Below are 26,885 nucleotides of genomic sequence, written 5' to 3'. Positions count from 1 at the left end.
GCAGGAACTTAAAGGTACAACGTTTTCTAAGATTACATGCTACGTTTTATAAGATTACATGCTATGTTTTGTAAGATTACCTGCTACGTTTTGTAAGATTACATGCTATGTTTTGTAAGATTACATGCTATGTTTTGTAATATTACCTGCTATGTTTTGTAATATTACCTGCTACGTTTTGTAAGATTACATGCTATGTTTTGTAAGATTACCTGCTATGTTTTGTAAGATTACCTGCTATGTTTTGTAAGATTTCCTGCTATGTTTTGTAAGATTAGCTGCTATGTTTCGTAAGATTACCTGCTAAGTCCTTTTAAGCCAGAAACTTCGTTCAGTTTTCTTGCTGCATCAAAAACCGAAGATTCGTCATCATGATCCCTGGAATGTAAAATATGACAAATACAGGGGACAAAGTAACTCGTCAGTAATTATCTATTCTACCTTGCGTATTTTCGCTTACAAACAACATCTGCGATCTCATCAGACAGACCATCATTCTTACATCAAGAAACCGTGAGGAAAACATAATGTGAACATATGTTTCCTCTTGATTAATAAATTTACTTTGTCTTAAAATGTACCTGAGAACTAGGTTCTTTATAATAACATGTTTTAGTGCACTGTTCACAAATCAGTATTTTTAACTTACCAGATATCCAAATGTAGTTTGTCGGTGTGTAGATCTTCGATATCACTATCAGAGGAAAAAAAACAACTATGAATGAGAATAAATTTACGAAGGTAACAAAACGTACTGGTAAATGTGGTACTTACCACATTTTTTTTTTTTGAGTGAACGTTTACTGACCGAAACAGATTCGAAAACTAATAGTAAAATACTAGATTTTTGTCATGAACAACTACTAGAATACTAGCATTTCCGTTACTCGTCCCTGTTCATAACGAAAACGTTTACGTCTGTTACTTGTTACATAACTTTTGCGCAAACGACAACTCAATTAGAAACCATGATAAACCTATGAAATGTTGAGCACGGTTTCGAAAAGTGAAATATAACATTAATTTACTTCATTTATACGATGTACTTAACCTACACAGAATCTGACTCCTACTTAACCCACACAGGATCTGACTCCTACTTAATCCACATGCTCCCCGCTGATACAGCGGTAAGTCTATGGATTTACAACGCTAAAATCAGGGGTTTGATTCCCCTCGGTGAGCTCAGCAGATAGCACGATATGGCTTTGATATAAAAAAACACACGCACACTTAACCTACACAGGATCCGACTCCTACTTAACCCACACAGGATCTTACTTCAAGTATTAATCTGCACGATGTTTTGGGGTTTAACTGCCGACTTGACCACTCTGCGTTGACTCGAATCTAGGAAATAGGTGCAACACTTTAAGACTCGTTAATGAAAAACAAACACAAAAACAAAACAGCATCGTACATTCATGACGTCTGTACTGAACGTGATCTATGAAAGTGATGGTTTATAGTGACGTTTTCACTGAGATGTATGCAGATAACGAACAGCCTGTCGCCCTTCAAGAAGCAGAACTGACAATCATAAAGAATGAGTTAAAGAAAACCATGAAGAAAGTAAGAGACAAAAAGAAACTGAAACAAACGACCTCCCACTGAAGCTAATTAAGAACTCAGGACTAAACTACGAAGCTAGACTCTGCAGATGGAGGAATAGCTTGGTGACAGGATTCAATCAGTTGTTATCCCCACTTCAAACAAGAAAGGGCACTGTTTACCATTTGGGAAATAGCTTTAATCGGCCATGCGAGCAAGTCCGTGCTGTCTATTCTGTTAATAACAATAACACCAACAGCAGAAAGAGAACTGGTAAACGTGTAGATGGGTTTAAGAAAAATTGGAGCAACAGAAGTTCAACTTGTAACAAGTAAGACAGTTTAACTTATCTCTCATCATTGTCTTCATCGATTATCGGAAGACAATTTAATCTTTATGACATTGGAGGCTGAGGTACATCTTAGAAAAGATCGGAACCGGTAAGAATAACATCCATTTACTGAGAAACTTATATTGTAAATAGAGAGCAACAGTAAAGATAGAAAACAAACTCACTAAATCGTACCCAGTAAAGGAAGACATTCGACAAGACTGTCTCTGTTCGCCATGTTTCAACCTGTACATTGGAAAATATTATGAGTACAGCAACAGATGGGCTAACTTGGATAGGGTTCAGGTTAAACGGGAGGTGAACCAATAAACTTTGATGTGTTAATGATGTTATCCTGATCGTGCTGTTCTTGAAGGCAAGCCTAAAGCTTCAAAACATGGTGGAGATAGTCTCCACACTAGAAGAGTTACTAAACAAGCTGAAAGTAGTCTCCAGACCCCAACAATTACTAAATAAGTTGAAGGTGGTCTCCAGGCTCCAAACGTTAGTTACTAAACAAGGTGAAATAGTCTCCAGACTCCAACAGGTACTAAACAATCATTTACTAAATTTACGAAGGTAACAAACAAGTATTAATCTGCACGATGTTTTGGGGTTTAACTGCCGACTTGACCACTCTGCGTTGACTCGAATCTAGGAAATAGGTGCAACACTTTAAGACTCGTTAATGAAAAACAAACACAAAAACAAAACAGCATCATACATTCATGACGTCTGTACTGAACGTGATCTATGAGAGTGATGGTTTATAGTGACGTTTTCACTGAGATGTATGTAGATAACTAACAGCCTGACGCCCTTCAAGAAGAAGGATAGAATACTTACAAACAGTAAGTTAAAGAGGGTGCCATCAATATAGGAATGTTCATATTTTCATATTCTCCAGCTATTGGAGAATGTTCCAATTATACTTGTTCTCACACTTTGTATTTTACACTGCTAAAAATATTTAAGGTACCTAATACTGCATATTATTTACTTTATACACTCAGGTCCCTAACAATCACGTATACAAAGTAAATATAGTAGTAAACCTAACGTGTGTGTATACAGAGTAGTAAGCCTAACATGTATGAATACAGAGTAGTAAACTCAGCATGTCTAAATACGGAGTCGTAAACCCAACATGTATGAATACAGAGTAGTAAACCCAGCATGTATACAAAACAGTAAACTCAACATGTACAGTCATGTATATAATTCAACCATGTATACAAACCTAACACTCAACAAAGACGTTACGTTAAAACAGTTTCAATGTTCTGTTATTCTTGCAGTCTTCTAATGACCACATTTCTTGTTCAGCGTTACATTTCGTCTATTTTTTCTTTTGCTATCCTGTCTCGAAAGACAAACTATTCTTTTTACTTGAACCACGAAACGTGCAGATGTATTTTTTGTCAAGGTAGAAAATATCAATCAATATTATACAATCCCAAATTATACTAGTCAGCTCAGTGTGGAAAATACTTCAGTTAAACCAGTCTTTTTAAACTCTGGAAAATTATTTAGTTGTGCTAGTTTTCTAAGTCTAGACAATAATCTATCTAGACTTGTCCTTTCTTTCTAGAGAATGTTCCAATTATACTGGTTCTCACACTTTGAAAAGAGCTCATAGCTTTGTACGGGTATATAGAGTGCATACCCAGAATTAAGTATTACGAAAACTGAATGTACTCATTACATACCACCAGAGGGTGCCATCAATATAGGAATGTTCATATTTTCAACACCTCATTCATGATAGTTGCATAAAAAAGAAAGGGCGTTTACCTTCATTTCATTCTAAGTACCTATGTTATATCATTGTTTCATTAACAATCAATACCAAATGTACGTATATGATCAAAATATTGGACTTACAAGCTAAACTTTTCATTCCACACTGGATTCAGGGTGTTCTGTTTTACAGTTGTGGTCCTGATGAATTTGGCAGGAAGACTATCCGGTGACGTTTTACTTGGGCTACGATCTCGAAGTTTCAAACTCGCGCCAAGTTTCTTAAGACCTTGTCGTTTAGGGCTTGGATTTGATCCGCCATGTTTAGTTTCTTCGTCAGAACTGTTTCTTCTGGCCTCGGTTGCATCTCCAGGTTGTATACCAAGCATACAGTAGGGGTCGCTATAACCTAAAAGAAATGGCGAGGCAGGGAGGATAATTTAACACTGAATCAATAATTCCGATATTTTCTTTAGAACAAGAAGAGGTTTGTCATTAACCGACTGAAGTTAGTGGGTTCAATGAAATTTTTGTGCCCTTTTAATTATATTTAAATAAAGGTTAGAAAAATAATACAAAACGTTTGAAACTGAGAATGTTGAAAGAAGTTACGAGTGAACAGAAAGGACGTAAATTGGGTTAAGTGTTTTCTATAATTATTAATTTATAGTTGTGCTTTTGTGACTTAAGTTTTTAGTTCAGAAAATAGCTTGGTGAAAATCAGTAACAATAATAAAGGTAATAATTAGGGTTAGGAGATCAAGGATTGCTCGTGAGTATTGGTGGTAGTGGATTTTACGCTACGGTTTCTTAATAAGCTAAATTAATTTGGCTTATGTAGTTAGATATGGGATCTAACTACAATTTTTATCTTATAAACATACAGACATACTGCTGAGCTATTGGAGGCAAATAATAAAAGTTTCATCTTAAATTATAACATACCAAGTGATACTATGATGGATAATCCTATTAGTAACATGGATTGTTACCTCAACTGACTCTGTTAGGGAGAGAATTGTGAGAACTGTGCTTATTGACTCCAAACTGACCCTGTTAGGTACGCAATCGTGAGAACTGTGTATGTTGACTTCAACTGACTCTTTAAGGGAGGAAATCGTGAGAACTGTGTATGTTGACTCCAAATGACTCAGGCACGGAATCATAAGAACTGTATATGTTGACTCCAACTGACTCTGTTAGGTACGGAATCGTTAGTAATGTGGTTCCTTACCGAGGATATACTCTGAAAATATTTCACATTAACTTGTTTTTCTTTTAAACTGTTAAAAAAGGTTGGTCCAGTTTTTGACGTAATCAACTTAATCGATTCTCCCGAAAAAAACAAACTATTAAAAGTTTGATTTCAATTACAAACAGTTGCATCTCTGTTCACGCATTAGTTCTTTTTACGATAATGTGAATAACGAAAGAAGGCTGAAGTTATCGCGATGAGCAAAACTACTTGGAATACTTTGTAATGGAAAAACAAGAATTTTTCAACTGAACGTTGGCAAATCCAGTGATCATTTATAGTATACACACTGACACGCTGTATGTTAGGCCTAATATTTACACTATATTTATACAATTTGTTTGCGTTAAAACAAAGGCCTGTCGTTCCAGACGCTACTCATACCATTAGGGACAAAAGGTTTAACACATATATTTAGTTCACAAACATCCCAGACATTTTACAATGGATTGTTGCCATGGATAGACTCATGACTAAAGGATCGTTCAACAGTTTATGTGCAGTATATTTGTTTTAATCAGTATTGTTGGATGGTTCATGAAGTGAATTATTTAATTTTCCTCATATTTCTAGTTTTCAGAACGATCATATACAGAAAGCCATAGTTCGTTTTCATAAACTGGGACATGCGAGGAGACAAATTACAACAAAATAATTATTGAAATAATATTTTTAAGCCAACCAATTGGCGTTACTTGTATCCCAAAAATAAATATTATTCTTTTGCCAAATATCAGTTCATTTTTGTTGATTGAAACCCCTAGTGGGCCTGTTGACAATAGAGTTAAATTATGTTACATGACTTATCAGTACATTTCATCTCAATTTCTAGCCTGAGTGAAAACGCCTATTGCTTAACCAGCGAGCGATTCATTTACGTATATGTCTATATTTTGAGGAACGTTTCTAGCATTGAAATCGAATCATTCGTTTTCCGAGGTTTCATTGTTCATTCAAATAACAAAAACGAAGGAAATATAAAATCAACTTTGCGTAAAGAAACTTTACACATTTCCCCCACAAAATCAGCTTTTCTGAACTTGGAACCCACCATAAGCACTCATTTGGTCACTTTTCAATAGGATTCCTATAATTTCACTTAGAACAGCGTCGTTAAAGTAAAGTAAACTCGAACATAGTACTGGCGTTTAAAAAAACAAGCAAAAACGCAGCTGTGACTGTCAGCAGTGACGTACCTAAAGTTTGTTTGTTTTGGATTTCATGTAAAGATATACGAGGGCTATCTGCGCTAGCTGTCCCTAATTTTGCAGTATAAGACTAGAGGGAAGGCAGCTAGTCATCACCATCCACCGCCAGCTCTTGGGCTACTCTTTTACCAACGAAAAGTGGGATTGACAGCGACATTATAACGCTCCTACGGCTGAAAGGGCATGTTTGGTGTAACGGGGATTCGAACCCGCGACCATCGGATAACGAGTCGAACGCCTAACCCACCTGGCCATGCCGGGCCTTACCGAAAGTAAATAAATATCTAACGAAATTATCGGTTTCTACTCCTAATTCTTCACTAATAAGGCTACTCCTCCTTTACTAGACAAATAGAGCAAGCCTGTTTTATAAGATTTCGTGGATTATTTTATAATACACGGATTAAGCATTTAAGTGTTGAAACTTAAGTGTTTACAACAGTGACACCTACCGTGTAAAGATGAATTTTGATTGAGGAAAATAAAAAAACCTCTCCTAAATCCAATAATATTTTAATTTGACTTTTAACGAGCTACGTGGCTAGACAAACTCTTATTCATATCGAACATCGATTCTTGTTTCAATTTGGTGTTTAATAAGGAAGGGAATCACTATTTTTCTATTTAGGAGACTTATTGCCACACACTTAATGCTGCCCTTCCTGTCCAAATGAGAGAAGAAAAAAAAAGCTAAAATTTGAAACCGGAACAAACACACTGAAAAGTAATTCCAATAAGATAAATAATAATTGGGAATTTAAAAACCTGCAAACGGAGATCGTAAGAACGTAAGGAAACGGCTCGGCACAGTCAGGTGGATAAGGGTCGCTCGACTCGTAATCTGAGAGTCGTGGGTTAGAATCCCCGTCACACCAAACATACTCGGTTTTTCAGCCGTGGGGGCGTTATTATGTGACCGTTAATCCCATTATTCGTTGGTAAAAGAGTAGCTCAAGAGTTGGCGGTGGGTGGTGATAACTAGCTGCCTTCCCTCTAGTCATACGCTGCTAAATTAGGATCGGCTGGCACAGTTAGCCCTCGTGTAGCTTTGCGCGAAATTCGAAAACAAACAAACATTAGGAAACATGGGTCGAGATACAGGTAGACATAATTTATTCAAACCACAAATCTATAGATTACTGTTTATGTTTTTTGTTTGCATTCGCAACTTTAAACCTTGATGGTATTGAATTATAAAGACATGTTCATTAAAATGACGAAAGCTGATTTCACATATTACAGGACGAATTAATTAACAAACTTTAATTATTCGCCACATCTGCACTGCTACATCCTATCATAATATAATTTTTATCTTCTGTACAGTAGTAGTCCTAACTTACCCGCTACTGAGAAAAATGTCAAAACTACGATTTAGGTTATACACTCTTCGTGGTTTTTAGTTCTTACCTCAGGTGATTAAATGCCTTATCGTAACCGTTGCGATAACATTTCATCTATCAGTTACAAAGATAGTTATGTGACAAAGATAGGTGTTCAACTACTTCTACGCTTCTTACTTGATTATAAATGTCACGTACCGTCTGAGTCTTTAGCTTCCAGATCTCTGGCTTCTACAACAACCACGTTCAAAACTGGTATAGGTGGCTGAAAATGAGAGGCAAGCATATTAATATCGGTTATAAAATAGTTTTTGGTCTGAACCAGCTATACAAGATAGATTACGTTATCGCATACTAAAACACAAAAATATTAATAATAGTACAAACAATTAGCAATAATAGAGTTTGAATATCGTATATAATGAAATACACAACTAATCGTACTAACAATACGGTAGCCTATGTCTCGCTCACTAAAGCACAAATACTTACTATTAATTATGAAATAGTTTGGAGTCTCGTACACTTAAGCACAAAATGTTTTCATTTTGAATTTACTTATCAATAAAACATATTTACAAGTTTCACAGTAAGTAAGATTAGTTTTTAAAACAGGTACGACGTTTTGGTCACTGGTTCGACCATTATCAGGTTCAACAAAACAAAAAACAATGCAAAAACGACTACACATAAAAACCTATAGCGTATATTCTTTTGTAAAATATTTCTATTAGCTTACGAATGTGTGGGGAATTAACGACCTGGATATTTGATAATTGTTTGATTTATCGTCTGTTGGTGTCAGGACCGTGTTTTAGTACCGTGACGTTTTTTTCTGTTAAAAGAACACCAAAAACCCGAACTTCAAGTTACGTCCTGTTTCGTCTTTGCAAAAGGCTGGACAACTGTTACACTGTATTTTGTAAATGGTTCCTGGTGTGGTGGGTTCCTTATACAATTTTCTTAACATGTGTTTAATTTTTATTCCAGGGACGAAAATGATTGTTTTATTTTTGTATTTCACACAAAGCTACATAAGAGCTATCAACGTTAGCCGTCCCTAATTTAGCAGTGTAAAACTAGAGGGAAAGCAGCTAGTCATCATTACCCACCGCCAACTCTTGGGCTACTGTTTTACCAACGAATAGTGGGAATGGCCGTCACATTATAACGCCCTTGGTGGATTAGAAAACCACTTTATGTAATTTCTCTAATAAGTGTTTTATCTATGAATTTTAGTGGCGAAATCATGGTAAGTTCATGTGATGTTAATGTTTAAAAACATTAAACGCTAAATGTTCTTTACCATAAATACTTCTGTACTTGATCGAAAGATATTACCTGTTCTAAAACTAATCTTACACCCTTGTGCAAACTAATTGAAACAAAACGGAAAATTACGATTTTTTCAATTTTTTGCGTTTTATTTCTGAGAATACAAAAATTACTCACAAATTACTACATGATATGACCGTCTTTATTTTTCAGAAGATCATTAATCCGCTTTGACATCGAGTCCACGAGTTGACTGCAATCTTTATTAATTTTTGGATCGCGATACCACACCTCAATTATGGCCTCAATTAGCTTATTTTTTTTGTAGTACAGTCTTTTCCCCGAAGTCTTTCTTTACAAATCGCCCAAAGATTTGCAACAGGATTTAAGTCCGGAAAGTTTCCAAGCCAGTCCAGTACCTTTATTCGCGTTATAGTCATAAAATTCTTCACAAGTTTCGATGTGTGGCACGGAGCCAGATCTTGCTGAAAAATGCCAGATCCATCTGGAAATCTCTTTTTTCAATTCTGGAATGACTCTTCTCTGCATAACTTCGATATACTGTGGTCCTCGCATCATACCTTCTGCAATATGTAAGCCTCCGAAGCCATAGTAACTGAAAAAGCCCCAAAACATCTTCTTCAAGGGATGTTTTACGAACTGATTGATGTGAGATTCTCGTAGTTTCTCACCTGAAGATCTGCGAACATGCAGACTTCTTTGACCCTGTACGAAGAAATGAGTCTCGTCACTGAATAACACCTTCCTCCATTGTTCTTGCGTCCAGTTCTTGTATTTCAGATCCCATTGATACCATTTTTTCTTCATTGAGTTGGTAAGAAGTTGTTTTTTGACTGGTCTCCTTGCCCTTCTAACGCAATTTCGAATGACGTAATGTTCCTCAAAATTTCGTCATATATCCCAAAAACAGATCGACCGTACTGCAAAACACAGCTAATGATGCCGTCTGTGTGAAAAAAAATGACTATTAAAGGAAATCAGAGGGTCTAGTGAGCCTACACCGGCTGCCATGCTGAAAATATTGTAAAATGACCATTTGTTTCAATTAATTTGCACAAGGGTGTACTTTACTGTAAAAGCTGCAACTTATAATAAAGTTATGAAACATATAATGTTAATATTAGCTATAAAGCAGTTAGGGTTTGGTATATTGAAACAAAAAAAATGCCTGCTCGCCATAAAGTACCTTTGGTCTCGTATATTGAGGTACCAAACAGTACTAGAAGCAAATATTAATATTATTTATAAGATGGTCTAGAGTCTCGATATTGAAACAAAGATGTTATTAGTAGCTATAAGGTAGCTTAGGTTTTGTTCGTTGAAACAACAATTTTTGTAATCACCCTTCATGTAGTATTTTTAATCAAAAATACATCTTTAGACTTTGCTAGCCATCTTGCGGATATTCCACTAAATGTACAAAAGACTTTTGTATAAAGTTATATTATACACTAGTATTTATCCTATTCTTGTTACCTTTTCCTCTTGAGCAACTGCAAGCAGCCGCCGATGATTATCGGAAGACATTCCGAAAGCTTCTTGGGCATAATCATAGAGGTCGCCAGCATAGGCATCATAATTCCCACTGCTTGCTCCAAGTTTATGTTTAATGGTGTATAAAACCTCTACGTAAAGCTGCTCACACTTGAAACAAGAAACATAAAATTACCCTGAAATAATTTATTACTGACCAAATAAAAGCCTTTATAAGTCCAAATTGCTTATGGTAGAAAAAATAAAGGTTATTCCTCTTATATCTTATATATATGATATTTTACTCTGTCAATAAAATATGAAAAAACGTTTACACAGATAAACAAGCTTCACCCACAAAAGCACGTCTTGTAAATGTACATAATAATAATGGTATTAAAAAGCAATGACTATAGTAATTTATTTTTATATACTTTTTCAAACTTCCTCGTTTCAGCTGTTTTTAATATAAATAAATATATTATTGATTCTCGATACTCTATTGAAACAAATAAAAACGAAAATGTGTTTAATGGAGTATCGGGGAAACAGAAAACTTCGTCTATAAGCAGTCATTAGCCGGGCCTAACCTAACATTTACGTATCGGATTGTCCACCGCTGGAACAGAGGTAAGTCTACGGAATTACAACGCCAAAATCAGGAGTTCGATTCCCCTCGATGAACTCAGCAGATAGCCCAATGTGGCTTTGCTATAAGAAAACACACACACACGTGTCGGATTGCATATTCAAGAATCCGGTGTTCGAGAAGTGATGTCGTTGAATACACTGTATATTAGAAGAGTACATCTTTATTTATCTGGTAATTGCAAAGCACCAAAGGTTGAAAATCTTTGGAGCAAAGATTAATACTCGTATTTTATAGATGTTTAGTTTTATTTGTGAATCAGACCTATTAGCGAAATTAGTGTAGAACCTTTAACAAGGAAAATAAATAAGATATATTTATTTTTATCGAATATTCTTAATATTAAAAAAAAAAATCTCAAAACGAAAGTAGCAACAAAATTAATGGTACTTTTTGACACTAGGGACATTTTAATACACGTTTTAGGAAAGAAAGAGACCTAAAAACAGCCGCATCTTATCAACAAATAACAGAGTATTTATTTCTTCTAGGCCCTAGAATCTAGGGCTATCCTCCAGTTGGTTAGCGGTCAGTTTACGGATGGACTTATAACGCTAAAATCTAGAGCTGAATTCACTGTGGTGAACAGAACATAAATATACCATTATTTGGTTTTGCACCAAAACAACACCCACACACTTTTCACACGTTATTTTTTTTTAAATTATTATTATATTTAATGAGCTGATTGGAATAGTTAAAGGGCTGTGCGTGGCCCCCGGAGCGTATGTTTTGTACAGCTACTCTCGACATTCATTTGTGGAAAATTTAGGAATTGTCTGTTTATTTGTTTTTTGAATCTCGCGCGAAGCTGCACGAGGGCTATCTGCACTAGCCGTCCCTAATTTAGCAGTGTAAGACTAGAGGCAAGGTACTACTCATCACCACTCACCGCCAACTCTTGCGCTACTCTTTTACCAACGAATAGTGGGATTGACAGCCACATTATAACGCTCCTACGGCTGAAAGGGCATGTTTGGTGTGATGGGGATTCGAACCCGCAACCATCGGATTACGAGTCGAACGCTTTAACCCACTTGGCCATGTCACGCCCGGAAAATCACAGTAATTCTGTTGTTTGATTTTAAAGTGCTTGATAAAGCCCACGGGGCGGCGGGTGCTATTGGCTTCTTTTTTGCTGATATGAAATCAAAATTAGGGTGTGTGCGTTTTTTTCTTATATCAAAGGCACATCGGGCTATCTGCTGTGTCCACCGAGGAGAATCGAACGCCTGATTTTAGTGTTGTAAATTCGGCTCAAAATTAGGGGTGGTTATAACTGATCCTTTCGAAATTGGGGTTCAAACTCGTGGTCGACACAACATAGACAGCTCATTGTACAGCTTTTTGCTTTACAGGAAGTTTGTTTCCCCATCAAACAATAAATACGACGTAATAATGCACCAACACTTTATTTTCATGCAAATAAATGTGGTAAGTGTACAAATGTTTCTTCCAGTTAAGACATTTTCCATATCCTGCCCTAGGTTAGTGATAAAGACTGTTCACTTGTGTACATTAAATCTATTTATAATTGAGCTGAATCTCTCTCTCTCTCTGGTATTTAGGTATATTTATTTGTATACCCAAGAGGGTCAGGTACACGAGACCTCTTCCTCCTCTTGAACGGAATAACATATTGGCATGTTTGTTTTTGAATTTTGCGCAAAGCTACACGAGGGTTATCTGCGCTAGTCGTCCCTAATTTAGCAGTGTAGAAATAGGTGGAAGGCAGCTAGTCATCACCACCCACCGCAAACTCTTGGGCTACTCTTTTACCAACGAATAGTGGGATTGACCGCACATTATAACGCCTCCACAACTGAAAGGGAGAACATGTTTGGTGTGACAGGGAATTGAACCCACGACTCTCAGATTAAGAATCGAGTACCTTAACCACCTGGCCAGACCGGGCCAACAATATTATTACCAAGTTAACTTACTTTCTCATGTTTTGATTGTTATTCAAAATCATACTCCGTATACTAATAAATTCAAATTTCGTTATAAATTGTTTAAATTATAGATCGTTCGGGAAACAATTCTTTTTTATTATTATTATTTAGAAGCATAAACAGAGGAAGATCTGGGGGAGGAGAAATAAGTCATTTTATATTTTTAATGATTTCTCAAAAACAAATGTCAGTAAGAATACCGGTATTATATTTCTGTTGTTATATATTTTATTTTTTGGAAGATATTAATTTTTTTGTAAAATACTAGAGGCAGTTACTCTTCAGTGATAATTAAACACTTTGTAGAAGATAATAAACACTTGCTTGTACTTTTACTATTAATCACATTATCGATGTGATTATCAATACAATCATTACACACATTATCCACGCGATGATCATTACACATACCTGTGTGTTATTTACTGTTGTTACTATTAATCACATTATCCACGTGATGATCATTACACATACCTGTGTGTTATTTACTGTTGTTACTATTAATCACATTATCCACGTGATCAGCAATACAATCATTACATACACGTGTGTGTTATTTACTGTTGTTAATATATTTGTTAATGTTAGATTAATGAAACATTTGTTGCTGTTAATAAAATGTAAATATGTTCAGGGATTTTCTTTCTAATACTTTGTAACCTCGACTTCGTTATTCCTCACAATACACTACACTATTTACTCTGACCTCGTTATTCCTCACAATACACTACACTATTTACTCTGACCTCGTTATTCCTCACAATACACTACACTATTTACTCTGACCTCGTTATTCCTCACAATACACTACACTATTTACTCTGACCTCGTTATTCCTCACAATACACTACACCATTTACTCTGACCTCGTTATTCCTCACAATACACTACACCATTTACTCTGACCTCGTTATTCCTCACAATATAATACACCATTTACTCTGACCTCGTTATTCCTCACAATACACTACACTATTTACTCTGACCTCATTCTTTCTGACAATACAATATATATGCGCTTTGTTTAAAAGTTTTTCATCCATTAGTTTATACGTATGGGCGTTAACATGTGGCTGTAACCCTAATGTATATATACCGACATTAACATGATTATTCTGACACTTCTTTATATGTGCTGATGTTAATGTGGTTGCTATGACACTACATTACATATTGTGCTGTGAATTTGGTTTTATGACATTTTCATGCATAGTGACGTTAACACAGTTGTTGTCGAACTACTTTATATGTAATAACGTGAACACAGTTGTTGTGGATCTATTTTATATGTAATAACGAGAACACAGTTGTTGTGGAACTACTTTATATGTAATAACGTGAAAACAGTTGTTGTGGAACTTCTATATGTAATAACGTTAACACAGTTGTTGTGGAACTACTTTATATGTAATAACGTGAAAACAGTTGTTGTGGAACTTCTTTATATGTAATAACGTTAACACAGTTGTTGTGGAACTATTTCATATGTAATAACGTTAACACAGTTGTTGTGGAACTACTTTATATGTAATAACGTGAAAACAGTTGTTGTGGAACTTCTTTATATGTAATAACGTTAACACAGTTGTTGTGGAACTATTTCATATGTAATAACGTGAACACAGTTGTCGTTGAATTACTTTATATGTAAAACGTTCCCACTTCTTTTTTGTACTACTTTAAACATACCGCCGTTAACAAAGCTGTTGTGGAACTACTTTATATGTAATACCGCTAACACAGAGTGGAACTACTTTATATGTACTAACACTAATATAGTTGTTGTGGAACTACTTTATATGTAATAACGCTAACGCAGTTGTAGAACTACTTTAAACATACTGCGTTCTCGCAGTTGTTTTGATTCTACTATAACTTGAATGTTGTTATGGTTATTAAGGCATGTCTTTAGATATCCTGATGGAAACAAAGTTGTCCTGATATAAACATTTCGTTAAGTTAATTTCAATCAAGTGTTACTTTATCTTTTAACTACATCATATCGATGTCAAACAAACTACATTCTTCAGTGATGACGAGAAATCCACTGGTTGAGAAATTTATATGCAAAAACGGCTCGTTTGGGCTGAGAAAACTTCTATGTAAAAGTGTTTTCTCAGCCCAAACGAGCCGTTTTTGCATATAAACTACATTCTTGTTCAGTACTTGCATTAATAAACAGGATTACCTTTAAGTTGTTTGCATTACTTCCATCATAAAGATTCTACTCATCATCTGTCGCATGCTGCTGGGGAACTGTTGTGGGCACGGGTGTATTCGTGATTAAAGTGTAAACTAAAGTTTAATAAGGGCCCTAGTAAATGTATAAACAGAATTTCAATAATAGGTCAGGAATGTATCTCTGGTAAAGGTGTAAACTAAAGTTCATTAAGGGCCCAGGGATGTATCACTGGTAAAGGTGTAAACTAAAGTTCATTAAGGGGCCAGGGATATATCTCTAGAAAAGGTGTAAACTAAAGTTCATTAAGGGCCCAGGGATGTATCTCTGGTAAAGGTGTAAACTAAAGTTCATTAAGGGGCCAGGGATATATCTCTAGTAAAGGTGTAAACTAAAGTTCATTAAGGGCCCAGGGATGTATCTCTAGTAAAGGTGTAAAATAAAGTTCATTAAGGGGCCAGGGTTGTATCTCTAGTAAAAGTGTAAACTAAAGTTCAATAAGGGGTCAGGAATGTATCTCTAGTAAAAGTATAAACTAAAGTTCAATAAGGGGTCAGGGATGTATCTCTAGTAAAGGTGTAAACTAAAGTTCAATAATGGGTCAGCAATGTATCTCTGGTAAAGGTGTAAACTAAAGTTCATTAAGGGGCCAGGGATGTATCTCTAGTAAAAGTGTAAAATAAAGTTCAATAAGGGGTCAGGGATGTATCTCTAGTAAAGGTGTAAACTAAAGTTCAATAATGGGTCAGGAATGTATCTCTGGTAAAGGTGTAAACTAAAGTTCATTAAGGGGCCAGGGATATATCTCTAGTAAAGGTGTAAACTAAAGTTCATTAAGGGGCCAGGGTTGTATCTCTAGTAAAAGTGTAAACTAAAGTTCAATAAGGGGTCAGGGATGTATCTCTAGTAAAAGTGTAAACTAAAGTTCAATAAGGGGTCAGGGATGTATCTCTAGTAAAGGTGTAAAATAAAGTTCATTAAGGGGCCAGGGATGTATCTCTAGTAAAGGTGTAAAATAAAGTTCATTAAGGGGCCAGGGTTGTATCTCTAGTAAAAGTGTAAACCAAAGTTCAATAAGGGGTCAGGGATGTATCTCTAGTAAAGGTGTAAACTAAAGTTCAATAAGGGGCCAGGGATATATCTCTAGTAAAGGTGTAAAATAAAGTTCATTAAGGGGCCAGGGTTGTATCTCTAGTAAAAGTGTAAACTAAAGTTCAATAAGGGGTCAGGGATGTATCTCTAGTAAAGGTGTAAAATAAAGTTCATTAAGGGGCCAGGGTTGTATCTCTAGTAAAAGTGTAAACCAAAGTTCAATAAGGGGTCAGGGATGTATCTCTAGTAAAGGTGTAAACTAAAGTTCAATAAGGGGTCAGGGATGTATCTCTAGTAAAGGTGTAAACTAAAGTTCAATAATGGGTCAGGAATGTATCTCTGGTAAAGGTGTAAACTAAAGTTCATTAAGGGGCCAGGGATATATCTCTAGTAAAGGTGTAAACTAAAGTTCATTAAGGGGCCAGGGTTGTATCTCTAGTAAAAGTGTAAACTAAAGTTCAATAAGGGGTCAGGGATGTATCTCTAGTAAAAGTGTAAAATAAAGTTCAATAAGGGGTCAGGGTTGTATCTCTAGTAAAAGTGTAAACTAAAGTTCAATAAGGGGTCAGGGATGTATCTCTAGTAAAGGTGTAAACTAAAGTTCAATAAGGGGTCAGGGATGTATCTCTAGTAAAGGTGTAAACTAAAGTTCAATAAGGGGTCAGGGATGTATCTCTAGTAAAGGTGTAAACTGACTTTCAATAAGGGGTCAGGGATGTATCCCTATTAAAGGTGTAATTTGAAGTTCCATAATACAAAGTTGTCGCATAATTGCACTAAGCCTGACCCTGAGAGTCACTGGATACCAACTGCTTCAGTGCCAAGCACTAGCAGGTAATGTTTGTAATGGAACAGAAACTGTTTGAACTGATGAGGTTCAAATGATTACATTATGAAGGTAATCCTGAAAAGGTGCAGTGAGCAGATTTCACTTGGAATTAAACATGAATACATCCTCTTCTTTTCATGTTGATTTTGCTCATCAATTGATTGGTAACAAATGACAGTATCTTCTATCTAGATCTATTTTACTCTCCTGCATGTTAACCACTGTTAACCCCAATGCATTACACAATGCGTGAACAATACTTACTGCAAAGGGTTTGCAGGAACAGCGTCCGTTTATCCCATAATTTCATTTTCTTACGTAATAAATCCTACTTAAATTCACCAGACTGTCTAATCTAGGTTACCATTCTGGAATGGCTTGCCTCCTCTATTAGGATATGATTTCAGCCTTCCTTTGGTGAGAGTACATTTTGCTTCTGAAACTCATAAACGGTAATAATTCTACACTATCTGAAACCCCCGATAAACTATAAACAGATTTTCTAATCCAGTTCTTAAGTTATATGTTTGGTTTGATGGGTACATGTATCTTAAGATAAACATGTCACTGTTCTTGACATAAACACAGTTGGATAACAAACTATTCGAGATGTAGCAAAAATTATCATTAACAAGGACAGTTATGTTCTGACTGATGTAGTTGGATGCAGCGTTAACAGGAACAGTTATATCCTGATTGCTGTAGTTGTGTGAAACATTAAGAGAGACAGTTATGCTCTAAATGGTGTAATTGTGTGTAGCATTAACAGGAACAGTTATATCCTGACTGGTGTAGTTGTGTGTGGCGTTAACAGGAACAGTTATATCCTGACTGGTGTAATTGTGTGTAGCATTAACAGGGACAGTTATATCCTGACTGGTGTAATTTTGTGAAACGTTAACACAGACGGTTATGTTCTAAATTGTGTAGTTGTGTGTGGCATTAATAAGAACAGTTATATCCTGACTGGTGCAGTTGTGTGTGGCATTAATAAGAACAGTTATATCCTGACTGATGCAGTTGTGTGTGGCATTAACAGGGACAGTTATATTCTGACTGGTGTAGTTCTGTGTGCCATTAACAGGGGCAGTTATATCCCCGAATATCTAGATGTGTGTTGGATATAAAGATATACCACAAAGTCTTGCTCGGGTACCAAAAATGCTATCACTCACCTGGAATTTGCTCAATGTTATCTTTAGCAGTTCAGGACATGTTAAAGGCGCGTGGATGTGGGAAGGACATTGATTCCTAGGCCTGTGGTAACTCAACTGCTCTTTGAGGCTGTAAAAGCCAATCATTACTTACAGCAACAAGATTGTCAAAATATAGGTTGCATCTGTTGGTGATACGACGCCCCTCACACTCTAAAGTAAGGGCTCTTGGGTTACTATTTTACCAATGAAGAGTAGAACTGGCCGTCATATTATAACGACCACGCGGCTGAAAGGACGAACATGTTTGGTTGGATGGAGATTCGCACTCGCAACCTTCATATTGCGAATCAAATGCCTTACTCACCTGGCCATGCCTCGTTTAACACACATTTGATTTTGTTTAGCTTGTTCGCGATCACTCACAACCATTGTTGTTGTTAATACAAAACAACTTGTTCACGATCACTGGCAACCATTGTTGTTGTTAATACAAAACAAATGGTTCACGTTCACTTGCAAACATTGAAACCAGATTTCCATAACATTTTGTTTTGCGACACGTAGACCATTTTAAGCTATTTATATTATCTATCTTTCATGAAACCAAAATGGGTAATTAACACTAGTACAAGTAATCTTTCTCGTAATCTGAGGGTCGCGAGTTCGAATCCCCGTCACATCAAACATGCTCGCCATTTCAGCCGTGGGAGGGTTATAAAATGACGGTCAATCCAACCATTCATTGGTAAAAGAGTAACCCAAGAGTTGGTAGTGAGTGGTGATGACTAGCTGTCTTCCCTCTAGTCTTACACTGCTAAATTAGGGATGGATAGCGAAGATAGCCCTCGTGTAGCTTTGCGCGAAATTCAAAACAAACCAAATGATCTTTATTAGACTAACAACACTTTAAAACTGGTTTTCGGATCATTTACAATAACAGCAACTATATTTTTACGTATTTTAGTCACATTGCTTCTACCAGGTGGTTAAATTACCTTTCATTACAATTAATTTCTGTACGAAGCATCCATTTAAAAATGGTTCATCTCTTCAGTTTAGTGCTTTGGAACGCCATCTTCTTCATTTAGGAAACATTTTACCAAAAACCAATTAACTCATCTAAGCTTGAACATGCAAACTTCAAAAACCTTTTTTACCGTTTTATATCCTACTTTACAACAAAACTGAATTTACGAGGCTCTTAAAACACGTCGCTTACTCTTGTAAAGACAGCATCTGGTGTTAATCACAGAAGCTTGTCCTATACTAAATAGGTAATGAAATCCCCGAATTACAGAGCACGATATGAAACCCTGTAATGCAATAGCAGGGAGCTGCCAATATTCATGAGAAACAACAAACGTGATCGTCAGTTCATTATGTACGAAGCACATAAATTAGCAGGATAACCGTCGTCATGTTACCATAGAATCACCTAGATTTTAAACAGAGCTAGTTTTAAACCAGCGGGGCGTGATAACGTTCACTAATGAGTTTCATAAACCATTCCAAAAACAATCGTACATGTAAACAAAGCTTGTGTTTATTTTCATGTTTGCTCATTGTTGTTGTGAAACTTATAACGTGGCAGCTAGATTAGTAGAAATACGCGAATCTTGTAAACAATCAACGTTGTTTACCGATGTTTTTTACTTTTTAATACTATTACCACCTAGTTTATATAAACAATGCAGAAACAGGAAGTACGAATCCACTAAAAGAATATAAATCCATTTTACTGTCACTTTTATCGTTATTATTATCCACTGTATGTAAAAATGCAGAAAGACAACGTACGAATCAAGTCAATATGTATCAATATACAAACTTTTCCGATGTTTCTGTAGTTTATATGGTTGTCTGTATCAGGTTTATTTTATAGGGCCGGATTCTTTAGAGTAAGCGTCTGTAATTTGTTGGCGATAACTATCAACAATAAACAAACAACAACACACATTCCACTTGTTTTAAAATAAAATATATGTAAAAAATTCAGACATACATACATACGAACATTCATTACACTGTTGGTTATCACAGTTGAAGCCATAGATTTAAATAAATGTCTATTTCGTCAAATCCCACACAGGTCGGTTCAATTACTTCAGAACTCAATTTAATAAATTGTTTTTCTGTAATCCTCTATTGCGATACAATCTGTGATAATCTCACATGAACTACATTTATAAATAGCCCAACTAAGGTCTAAAATTTTTCATTCACTATGATGTAATAATTTACGGCATTTGAACCACACAACACTGAATGTAATTCTGGTGATGAGGAAAGTTAGACTGCTACCACTGTAACACTGATTGTAATTTCAATGACAAGAAGAGTTGGACTGTTACAGGCGCAAATAGCCTAATTGCTGCGCGCCAAAAAACGCCAAATTAACCAGTCAACCTATATTGCTACCATTGTAACACTGAATGTAATTCCAGTGTCAATGAGAACAATTTAATTATCATTGTTACAGTGATTTAAGTACCAAAGAGTGTGAAGGTAATACTACTAATGTTATAACAACGACTGAAATACCAATAACTATAAGAAAGAGACTGATAAAAAAGTAATAATTACTATGTTACCAATGACTATAAAAACACCGTCGTTATGGTTTGAATAATAAATACAATACCAGTGACTTCAAGGATGACCATACTACTAAGGATCTATGAATAAATTACGTTTTATTGCTATACAAAAATGATATGATCATAAAAATGTGTTTGATTAAAATAATGGTAAAATGATTGATTCTGGGTTGTATTGATTATTAACAGAAGTACTGATACGGTAACGTTCTCGACCCGTTTAATTATTCTATTATGATATTACATCTAGAATAACAGATACAGAAGTACTATCATTCATGGAATTGTAACAGAACTGATATTTCCTAATTTATAGTGTTGTCATGATATTAATGTTTCATAATTTATAGTGTTATAATCTTATTAATATCTCATAATTTAGTTCCTCGCTAGTACAGCGGTAAGTCTACGGATTTACAACGCTAAAATCAGGGATTTGATTCCCCTCGGTGGCTTTGCTATAAGAAAACACACACATCTCACAATTTATAATGTGTTTATATTATCAGTATTTCGTTGTTTATATAAGATAACTATTTACACATGTCACAAGTTATAAAATTACCTCTTTCTTTGCAAGCTTAAACTCTATCGGAGTAATTCCAACATCAGCTTCAATGGGAAGAGGTCTGCCTTTCTCAGATTCGTCCTGAAATTAGATGTATAAAATTAGTCACTAAAAGGATAAACTCTAAAAACTTTATCTACTAATTAAAATACATAGAAACTAATTTACTTACAAATTATTTGGAATAAACAGTATTATGCTAAAACAATATTTATTATGACCAACACTAACTTTTTCCAAATGACATTTAACCCAGGTTTTTTATTTTCTTCACAACTTCAGCAATATCAAGTTCGAAAACAGAAAACAAAAAATCGACTGCTAGTCACAGTTTTGCCGAAATGTCTCACTTATGGGCTAATATTTCTCAATAAAATCTGTTTATTCAGCTACAAACTTCCGTTTTTATAACATGATTTTCAGCGAACGACTGGCGACGTTAAACATTATATTTTAGTCTAAAGGGACAGATTATGAAAGATACTATTCAAATTTTAATGCCATATTGTGTAGATTCAAGACACTATAACTTTGTGGTTGTTACAAAAAGTTGACAAGAACAAGAATTTATTGGTTTCTTTCACAGTGTAATAAAGTTTACCTTCTTGTCGTATCTTCAAACTCTGTTCATTTATTCCACGTATTATAATATCTAAAATACGGGCAATCTGCACCAGGAGACCAAATTAAGCTTAGTTCGTGATGACAAGAAACCCATTTGAAGTAAAAATGTGTTTCAAGATGGCTGATATTAAAACTTTTATCAAAATAAAGTAGAGAACAATGTTTCGACCTTCTTAGGTCATGTTCAGGTTAACAAAGAGTTTGCAGCTGACTGTTGCCAGGGCCAAGTCTCAGCTCAGTTGCAAACTCTTTGTTAACCTGAACATGACCTAAGAAGGTCCAAACATTGTTCTCTACTTTATGTTAATAAGAGTTTTAATACCATCCGTCTTGAGACACATTTTTATAAGTTTAGTTCGCTCAAGATGGCCGTTCTCTGCTGTCTGTCACTGCACCTATCCATACGAATACTGAGGCAAACAATAGTTGTGTTTGTTTATTTTGAATTTCGCGCAAAAATACACAAGGGCTATCTAAACAATGATCCATTCACGAAAAATTATACATTAAAACTAAATAACTAACAATGATCCATTCACGAGAATTTCTACATTAAAAGTAAATAATGAACAATGAATCATCCAGTCACAAGAAATTATACATTAAAACCAAATAATGAACAATGAATTATCCAGTGACAAGAATTTCTGAATTAAAACTAAATAATGATACATTCACAATAATTTGTACATTAAAACTAAATAATGAACAATAATCCATTCATAAAAATTAACAAACATTACAGCATGAAACTCAAGAATGAAGAGCGATTAATTCACAAGCATTACTGCATGAAACTCGATAATGAAGAGCGGTTAATTCACAAACATTACTGCATGAAACTCGACAATGAAGAGTGGTTAATTAACAAACATTACTGCATAAAACTCGACAATGAAGAGCGGTTAATTCACAAGCATAACTGCATGAAGCTCGACAATGAAGAGCGGTTAATTCACAAATATTACTGCATGAAACTCGACAATGAAGAGCGGTTAATTAACAAACTTTACTGCATGAAACTCAAAGATGAAGAGCAATTAATGCAGAAACATTACTACATGAAACTCGACAATGAAGAGTGGTTAATTCACAAACATTGCAGCATGAAACTCAACAATGAAGAGCGGTTAATTCACAAATATTACTGCATGAAACTCAACAATGAAGAGCGGTTAATGCAGAAACATTACTACATGAAACTCGACAATGAAGAGCGGTTAATTAACAAATATTACTGCATGGAACTCAACAATGAGGAGCAGTTAATTAACAAAATTACTGCATGGAACACAACAATTAAGAGCGGTTAATTCACAAACATTATTGCAAAACACCTAGAATTAGAAAAGGATCTCCTGTCGAGCTGTGGTGTTTTAAAAATGACCTACAGAAAACAAACAAGCCATGACTAACGAACGAATTCCAAAATCATTAGTGCTTGACAAACCGACAGTGTAAAATGGTTTCGATACCCGTGGTGGGCAGAGCATAGATAGCCCATTGTGTAGCTTTGTAGTTAATTCTAAACAAATAAACAAGTGGTGATATTACTGTGAATAATAATGTTTATTATACGTGTCATACTCGGTAGTATCATGGTTGAGATAATGCATGTACATATTGGAAAAACTACAAATTTACAGTAGCTTTCTGTTCTAGAAGTGAAATGCACAAAATTAAAAGGGCATTACGTGAAACAAATGCACTAAACGGTCTTGTCAGAGGCCATAAATTAGTTATCCTTATTTTCAAACCATAACATGGGGGTCAACCAGGCAGCATCACTCGATACCTTAGTGTTACGATCACAATACATCAACTGTACGAAATACGGAGCACATTCAACAGAATATAGCGGCTCAAACTTTGGACCTATCGATCTGAAGTTCGGTACTCTATCCAACAGGCCAATCCGACTCAGTTGTAACAAAAAAATGTAAGATAAGTTTTTTAAAAGATATTTATAAGAAATTTCATAATAAATGAATAAATCGATTACAATGTTCATTAGCACTTATCCAAGCGGTAGTAAATAACACTACATTAAAAATCAGCTATAATAAAAAAAAATTATAGCTTATATTCTATGAACATTGCAGCACTCACAACAAATTAAGATAACTCTTTAGACTTAAAGGAACATAAATTTAGACTATAGATATTTGTTTATTTATTTATTTCTGTATTTCACTTAGGTTCCCAACAACGAGTTTCTGCCAAAAGATACCTTAAGTAACATTTCTTATCTATCGTTCATCAGGTACACAATACCGCTGGTTCGATATCTTCCAGGTAGCGACTTGCATCACACAAAAGAAGGATCGAAAGTGTAATGTCGCTTTTAGACGGAACTACGAAAGTAGCAAGTAAAAAAAAAAAAAGTAAAAGGCACAGCACGAAAACGACATTATTAATATTAATTTCCGTTTACAAGTTCCACACAGGTTAATATTTAAAGCATTTTTTGAAACCTAGAGTTCTAATGCATATGCGTTAAATTAGCTTTATACCCAAGCACGGTCGTTAATAATAAAGAAATACGGTGATGTATAAGCGTCCGGGACTCGAGGATTTCAATCTCATTATTTTGAACTAGTCAATCTGTACTCGGTTTGTCTGAAGTTGCAATTGAACAAATTTCTTATAAGATCAGAGCACGTGCTTCAAGGGCGCTGCAAAGAAGACAGCGTTTTTATTATTGTATCCATTTTATTTTTATTTTTTCCAAGAGCGTAAACAGACGATTTAAACTACAATGAATACAAACGAATTAACTGAAAATGAACACTTAAGAGATGTAAAATCGCTGTCTACAATAAACTAAAGGTCGTACAACAATCCCAGTAATCGCAGAACAAAATTAGTAACGTAGAAAATGTGTATACAGAGCACGTAGGAATTGGTGGTTATGTAGAGGGCGTGGTGGTAGTCAGAATGGGAACTGTTGTTGTCTGTTTCAAAGCAAAATTACATAAAGCATTATATACACTCTCAGGGATGTCGAGAAAACCCACTTGTAGAAAAATATATATGTAAAAACGGCTCGTTTGGGTTGAGAAAATAGTCAGGTTCACAAACCTGACGATGACCAAAAAAGGTTGAAGCGTTGTTCACTCCTCTACGTAAAATATTTTCTCAACCCAAACAAGCCGTCTTTACATATATATTACTATATACACTTTGTCCACCATGGGAAATCGAACCCCAAAGAGTAGGGTTGTACTTCATTGGTGGGAAGGTATAAATGAATAAGTTATAAGCTATCATAAAAATAAAGTCCAAGCACTTTGTGCGAATGTATAACCTACTGTTGAATGGAGTAAATTTATTACACGCATAATATAGAATTACAGACCAGAAGCGTGTGGTTGTTTTTTGATAAAGAGTACAATACAGTGGTGTGTTAGAAAAACCTAGTCGTGTTGGAGATAGAGTATCGAGTAAACGTTAGTAGGTCAGCTATAAACACCAGAAAAGAGCTTCATATTAAAGTCAGTATTGAGTGTATTTGAGAAGCGTAGAAGTATCTACCTGAACACACAGACTTCAGAAGGACACAGGACAGATAAGCTTTAGGACGTAAACAGCAAACAAAAAGTACTGGAAGTGAGTGATGTGGATTGATGTTATATTAACAGTGCAAACTGCTGGAGGTGGCGTAATGGTGTGGGGAGAAACGTTCTCTCAACAGAGTTCATAGTCTGCGATTCTTTTACGGAGGAAAATATTACGAGTGTAATGGAATTTTTTCCAATCATGTTCAACTCGCAATTCTATATTTCCATCATGATGGCCAAAAGAAATATTTTTTCTAGATGATAATGCCTGTCGTGATTTGTATTGTCCAAAATTGGTTAAAAGACCAAATAATTGAATCCTTTATCTTGGTTAATACAATCACCATTCTTGAGCTTCTTTTAAGAAAACTTCAAACGTCACTGTAATCCTCTGTGAAACCTGTAAAGAAAGGATAGACAATATCCTCCAAAGAACCGGTTATAACAGAAAAGAATATCTTCTAACATCATTTTCTTGTAACATCTTTTTGTTGAGCTGAAGATGACCTAAGAAGGTCGAAACGTTGTTCTCTACTTTGTTTTAATACCCATACCATACTTCTTTCGAATACACTTTCTAACATCATTTGAAATTATGTCAAGTTATAGAGAAGAACAGTCCAGTCTGATATTAGTACTACTGCAGTGAACAGCCAGTGTGTAAGAATCATAAGCACGAAACTTTTCTTTTATCGCTAATATCCTGTAATTATTAATTAATTAATCATATGATATGCAATAATAATATAGAGAAAAATGTTTGCTTTGTGGAAGAGTGATAATGATTAAAATGATCTAAAAATTAAAACTCTAAGACTACTGAAAGTTATAGTCACTTTCAAGAAGGGTAATTCGTTTCCCATGCTGACATTTGAATTAATTTTTCTGTTAATAGTAAATTCTAATCAAAGCAAGCTATATACATAAATCAGAACTAAACATGAACGTAGTGATAGATATACCTGAGTTAATGCTCTCTCAGTGGCTCAGCGGTAAATCTGCTGGCTTACGATGCTAAAACTCGATACCCGTGGTGGGCAGAGCAGAGACAGCCCATTGTAGAGATTTATGCTTAACAACAACTGTTCTTAGGTTCTTACTTATTACGATTCATATGCATTGTTTCTACAGCTGGATGTCAGTCGTGTTCTGCGTGATGGACACGATTACACATTGTTCCCCATACCACAGCTGTATGTGGTGGTCATGATTACAGGCTAAGTTACTATTATAACAAGCTTTTGTGGAGGAAAGCACGGCAAGGCCAATCTTAAATTACACATCCAAGAAGATCAAAGACATTAACACTTATTAAAGTTGTATCTCAGAACGTTATCAATAATTTATTGTAGCTACTTCTAGGTACCTGACGTGTGTGTGTTGTATAAATCGTTGGTTCTGGTATTTTTCAGCCATCGTTTTCGTGAAAAAAGTCCAATTGCTGCGGTAACAAATGAACATATTAGATTATGTAAATC

General features: G+C 35.2%; 1 protein-coding gene across 4 annotated transcripts in view; it reads right to left on the bottom strand.

The window, feature by feature from the left end:
• The window catches only part of LOC143237030 (BAI1-associated protein 3-like), a 201,416-nt gene that overhangs the window by 57,505 nt on the left and 117,026 nt on the right, over positions 1 to 26,885 (bottom strand). For all 4 annotated transcript variants that reach the window (XM_076475861.1, XM_076475862.1, XM_076475863.1 and 1 more), the window contains exons 3-8: positions 21,221 to 21,304; positions 10,201 to 10,368; positions 7,627 to 7,693; positions 3,767 to 4,031; positions 650 to 694; positions 301 to 378 (exon numbers count right to left, since the gene is read on the bottom strand). In XM_076475861.1, the coding sequence (XP_076331976.1) occupies positions 301 to 378; positions 650 to 694; positions 3,767 to 4,031; positions 7,627 to 7,693; positions 10,201 to 10,368; positions 21,221 to 21,304 (707 nt within the window). The remainder of the gene's footprint in view (positions 1 to 300; positions 379 to 649; positions 695 to 3,766; positions 4,032 to 7,626; positions 7,694 to 10,200; positions 10,369 to 21,220; positions 21,305 to 26,885) is intronic.

Source organism: Tachypleus tridentatus, chromosome 13 (assembly GCF_004210375.1).
Source record: "Tachypleus tridentatus isolate NWPU-2018 chromosome 13, ASM421037v1, whole genome shotgun sequence".
NCBI lineage: Eukaryota > Metazoa > Arthropoda > Merostomata > Xiphosura > Limulidae > Tachypleus > Tachypleus tridentatus.
The sequence above is the reverse complement of the archived record's forward strand: the minus strand, read 5'-3'. Positions and strand labels throughout refer to the sequence as shown.